Raw genomic sequence first — 6,150 nt, forward strand, 5'->3', positions numbered from 1 at the left:
TATATATATATATATATATGTATGTATATATGTATTTCTCTTATCTTCAAATAACATTAATTCCTTAAAAGTCATCTAACTTAGTAATTTAAGCACATTAAGTAATTTCGCCATGCTCGGGTCTATGTTATTTACTCAATATTGCAATATTGTACACCGATATCAATTAAATACTTAGAGTTTTCATTCTCATTAAATATTTTATAAATACAACATATTAACTGAAATAAATTTTCGTAAGTAATTTAATTGTCATTGATTTCAATATATTTACAGCTTGGATGTTTGGAGATCCTCATATTCAAACTCTCGATGGCCTGAAATATTCCTTTAATGGTTTGGGTGAATATAGCTTACTAAGTGTACGTAATAAAACCTCAAACATAAATATGCTAGAAGTTCAAACAAGGACCACTCAGGCGAAAAATGCAAATGGTACTCTGATCAACGCCACAATATTTTCGGCTTTTGCAATGAAAAACTTCATTACCAATACCTCTGCACAGGTTGAACTAGCTTCTGATGAAAAGAGTAAGTTTTGTTACTTTGTCAAACTTAATTTCATTTTACATGTTATAATGATGAAGTGTTGTAGTGAATAAAACCTGACGCTTTTGTTTAATGCTGGAATTTACATTTCATATTGAGTACAATTCTTCAATACCTATTACAGAGCTTAAGGCGGTGATCTGACAGGATCATTAGCACTCCGGGCAAAAAGTTTATCGGCATTTCATTCGTCTTTACGTTCTGAGTTCCAATTCCTTCGAGATCGACTTTGATTTCCATCATTTTGGGGCTGATAAAGTCAGTACCTGTTGGGCACTGGATTCAGTGTAATCGGCTTATCTGCACCTTCGAACTTGCTGGACTTGTGCCAAAATTAAAAACGAATATCTGTTACAGAGTTGTTTCTTTATTTCCAAATTGTCTAAGTGGTATTACTCCAAGTAAATTTTCTTTTGTTTTCTATTTCAGCTTTGGTTATCTACCACAATGGTATTGATAAAACATCTGACTTCCAAAAAGATTCTGACTATAGGCTGATTGACACCGACCTGTTTATTACCAGAAAGAATGACAACAAAACTGACCAGTCGGTGTCTCTAACATTCACATCTGGTAAGCCAATTTACAGTAAATCTTAAATAAAATTGTTTTAGCCTCGATAGACTCTTGTTCGGGATATTGTGATATGATAGAAATATTTTGTATTTTGATGCCTTCAGTGATCTGCTCTATGACGATAGTTACGTGCCGATATAACGTCCATTATTTATCACATATTACTATGCCCTTGCCAGCTAGGCTCATGTGTTACTTGGGAAATGCTAGATCACAAGCACTACAATAGATCTTAAACAAATAAGTTGTACAAGAGCCTATTTCCACGTGGTGAAATCAACACCAAAAACATATATGTAATTTTCACGGGGACAAAACAGATAACTAGAGTTTATTTTCATGAACTTGCTTCACTTAAATCTCCCTATCCGTAGTTAGCAAATGTATTCCTTTCACAAACTTTTCGTTAATCCCTTCATAGTATGGAAATGGGATCTTGGAGCTAAAACTTTTTCCCCTTCGTTATGCTTCCAGTCAAGAGAACTGTCTTAGTGAATGCCTCTTCATGTGCTGTTCTGGCGTTTTGAGGAAAAATTTCGGCAGCAAAACTCATACTGCATTTTGTAATTTGCTGTACTATACCCATGGATGGAGTATGTAGGACACTGGACTGAAATTACTGTAACATGAGCCAAAGAGCGTTTATATAAAAATTTGCCGGTTCAATCGCTTTGATCATCTGTGGAATGAAGACTCTGAGTCTGCTGAGCCACAGTAAAAGATTTTCCGATTCCTAAGAACAGAGCAGCTTGACTACTCGCCACGTTGTGATCACTCCTGCAACTATTATGTCTTCTGAATATGTTTAAACTGAATCCGTTGAATCTGTAGCATTATCAAATTATTCAAATACTAGTGAAGCTGACCCTTTGGAATACATTGAGTTTGAAGAATGTTCAGGAACATCCATATATGCAGCAACATTCTTCCTAATAAATCGTCGAATAATATAATATATCTATCTTCAAAAGAAAAAATGGCAAAAATTATTCGAACACAGATCCTAGCTAGATTAAGAAACCTAACAGTGTTATTCTGTATCATAGAATAAATTGAGTAATATTGCAGTGAAGCTAAGCCCATGATTCAGATACAACATGAAGATATTGCAAAATATTTTGATCACGTAATAAAAATATTTGATTTTTTTTTTTTAATTAACACATGCCTATAACACCCGCAACTTCTAGCAATAGGTTATAACAGAAGTCATTTTATTATCTCCTTCAGCCGAATATGCTGATGACGTTGACAATATTGTCACGTATAACTACATTTAGGGTACAAAATCACTCAAAATATATAACGGCGCAGAAAACGTGAATAAAATTTGAAGTGCATTTCTAACTCAAGTATTAGATGTCGATACCTAGTTGTATGTATAGCAAATATTCAAACAGAAATCTTGTTCGAAATTTCCATTTTTTTGCAATGGGGACCATCAGCCATACTCGGGCTTTCTCTTCTGGTACACTGCAAACTCTAAGAAAGAAATATAGGACGAATAAAAAGGTAAAAGCTGAAGCTTAGCATGAAGTAATATTTCTAACCACGTATTGAATGTCGACACGTGGTTCATTGCACAACGCTACAACTTTCAAAATAAAGCATGAATACAGAATTAATGGGATATAGAGGGTCACACTAAGATAAAAGATAAGGGAAGAAGGGCCAAAGTTACTGGAAAAGTCTAGTTTTGCCCTGGACGGATACAACGAGTACTTTTAGCTGGCTATAATAATTAAAACTGTGTTATTACGTCTATCTTCTAATTAGTTTTGAATGCAATCTAAGAAAACGATATAACAGTCATCAAACAAAAACAGAAAACTAATCAAATGTTTGAAAAATATTCTAAAACAAAATTTACTTGGCATGGCTATGATACTTTCCGCTGTTAATTCTTTTCAGCATCATATTTCGAAGGTCCAAAAAGGTTATAATTATTCTTATCTTTCTAGGTGTTGATGTATCAGTGACGGTTGGTATTCGCATGCTTGCAGTAACCGTGAGTTTACCAGAAGGCTTTAAAAACACTACAGTAACCAGCGGTCTGATGGGAGTGTATAATGATAACAAGACGGATGATCTCACAACACCAAATGGGACTGTTTTGCCTGAAAATTCTAGTGAAAGGGATATTTTTTATAACTTTGGTCAACATTGTAAGTAAAATAATTGTATTATATTTTTCACTATGTTTGCCACTAGGCAACTGATTAACTGTAGAGCCAGATGTTAGAAAAAAAATTAACTATAGAGTCAGATGTTACTGTATTGTCACAGTTATTTTGTTATGCTTTTTGGCATTGCACATATTGCATTGAAAATTGGTCAGTCAGTCAAAGGTACAAGTGCAATAGTTGAAGCCCTGAATTATCAGATAAGATTGATCACATCCACGAAGGCTACAGTCACATAGGAAACTAAATGCTTGGAATATTGAGAGAAATAAATGTTTGTCATTTCATTCAAACTCTGCTCGAGTACAAAACCATAAATACGATACGGTAATATATATATATGTCTGTATATGTATATAAGACTAAAGTACTGTGTATATGTCTGTAAATGTATAGAATACTAAAGTACTGGGTCAAGGTGACAAGCCACTCCAACACTATCACCATCAACAACTACAAGGTAGAGGTAGAGCATGAATTCACTTACCTCGGCTTTACTATCGCTGAGCCTAAGATCAACAAGCGAATTGAACAAGCATCTTCCATATTTGCCAGGCTCGCAAAGAGAGTCAGGGAAAGCAGAAAAGTGGCGGTAAACACTAAAATTCCTGTCTATAAGAGGTGCCTCCTTAGTACGCTAATTTATGACTGTGAGACTTGGAGCCTCTACAGCACGCAAGAGAGGCGTCTCAACGTCTTCCACTTTGTAATTTGCGGCACATCTCGGATACCAAGTGGATTACCAACACCGAAATCCCCAACCACGCCAAGATACCAGCATATTACGACACTACTTTTGGTCCTTACCCGTGTACCAGTTATGCACTGGGTTCGATGTAATCGACTTAATCCCTTTATCTGTCCTTGTTTGTCCCCCCCTAATGTGCTAGTAATGTATTATGACACGTTCTCGGTGCTCAATAATTCATTTGGCTATAGGCTATGTAGTTTCACTGTATCTTTGTAGTTTATAAAACAAAGTCATAGTCTTTATCCTGAACTATTGCTGTAATGTATTTTGTATTATTTCACCTCTTTATTTGTTTTGCATTTTAAACTAATACCAACATTGTTTTGTCTTTTCTTCTCAGGGGCTATAAATACTTCTCTGTTTAAATATCAGAAGGGTTTTTCAAGTGCTGACTTTACCGACACTTCTTTTGTCCCCCTTTTTATTGATAAAAACTCGGAGATTTACAAGAAAGCTTTACAGATATGTAAAGCAGACGATAACGCTTGCATTTATGACTACATCGCAACTGGTGATGAAAGTATTGCTAAAGCAACTGAATCCCTTGATACGGAAGCTGAAGCTGACTTCCAAGCTGCAAGTAAGTAATATCATTTTATTTTCAATTTCTGGTTTTGGCCGATCAATTTCATGAGATCCAACCTAATAGCCGAAGTTGGGTGAGTGCGTGTGTGTGGGTTTTGAATTATTTCTAACACTATCAAAGTAGCATAGACAAGACAACTCTTCCGTTCTTGTTTTAGTTCATATTCACCGTTATGCTGTGGCATATTGAGGTCTGTTTTTATGAAGATGATGATAATCATGATGTTGCTGTTGCTGCTGCTGCTGATAATAATAATAATAATAATAATAATAATAATAATAATAATAATAATAATAATAATAATAATAATAATAGTCAAAGATCATGAAGAAAAAAAATGCTTTCTAATTGATGTATCAATACCAGCAGATGACAACGTTTCTCTAAAAGAAATGGAAAAACTTTCAAAATACAAAGACCTGGAAATAGAGATAACTCGAATGTGGAATCTAAAAACAGAAACAATTCCTATCATAGTAGGTGCCTTAGGTATAATAAAAAGATATTCAGACAAATACATAACAAAAATACCAGGACTTACAAATATATATAACATACAGAAAATTGCACTACTGGGTACTGCACACATTCTACGCAAAACACTTTCAATACAGTAAACATAAGAGCACCACAGCAAACCACAGCACATACCCAAGGCGCACAGAGCTGCGCTCGGTAGTGAAGTGAAAGCACGTTATAAAAATAAAACTACTGAACAATAATAATAATAATAGTTTCAAATTTTAGCAGAAAGTAGGCGATCTGGGAGAAGGGAATAAGTCGATTCCATTGACTCGAGTACTTTAGTGGTGCCTTATTTTGGTGACCCCGAAAGAATGAAGACAAAATTCCAATTGAAAGTATTTGAACGCAGAACGTAATTTGGCCCTTAAACATTCAGTCTGATGCACTTACGATTCTGCCAGCTCATCAGTTCCATAAAATAATACGATATGAAGTAAGAGCGGTACAACTTGTAGGCATACTTATTATATTCAGAGCATTGTAGGTCTCCTAGCAATGAAATGAAACGACTACGCATATATATTCTGTGATTATCAAAGATCAGGCCATAAATAACTTACAGCAGCCACACTACACGGCTGACCCTCGGTAATAAGTCATGCGCACATGCACTCATTATTTCTATCTTTTCTATCTTCTATAGAATAACGTTTGAAATAAGATTTCAGTGCAGTTCTAGAAGCACACGTACTAAGCAAATGAACACCGCCGAACAGGCATCAGTCACTACGGCGACTGATGAAACCAGAGGTTGATACTACACCGAGTGCATTGTACAAGGTGTAGTTCATGAACCAAATTAGGTGTTGTCTGGATTATACTATTTCATAGTGGCTGTGTGGTAAGTAGCTTGCTTACCAACCACATGGCTACGGGTTCAGTCCGACTGCATGACAGCATGGGCAAGTACTTTTTACTACAGCTTCGGGTCGACTAAAGCCTTGTGAATGTATTTGGTAGACGGAAACTGAAAGAAGCCC

General features: G+C 35.4%; 1 protein-coding gene across 1 annotated transcript in view; it reads left to right on the forward strand.

Annotated features, from left to right (window-relative positions):
- The window catches only part of LOC106877398 (mucin-4), a 49,009-nt gene that overhangs the window by 16,636 nt on the left and 26,223 nt on the right, over window positions 1-6,150 (forward strand). Inside the window, exons 8-11 of the mRNA XM_014926292.2 lie at window positions 277-531; window positions 979-1,122; window positions 3,087-3,290; window positions 4,400-4,639. Of these exons, the coding sequence (XP_014781778.2) occupies window positions 277-531; window positions 979-1,122; window positions 3,087-3,290; window positions 4,400-4,639 (843 nt within the window). The remainder of the gene's footprint in view (window positions 1-276; window positions 532-978; window positions 1,123-3,086; window positions 3,291-4,399; window positions 4,640-6,150) is intronic.

This window comes from Octopus bimaculoides, chromosome 6 (genome assembly GCF_001194135.2).
Source record: "Octopus bimaculoides isolate UCB-OBI-ISO-001 chromosome 6, ASM119413v2, whole genome shotgun sequence".
NCBI classification, from domain to species: domain Eukaryota; kingdom Metazoa; phylum Mollusca; class Cephalopoda; order Octopoda; family Octopodidae; genus Octopus; species Octopus bimaculoides.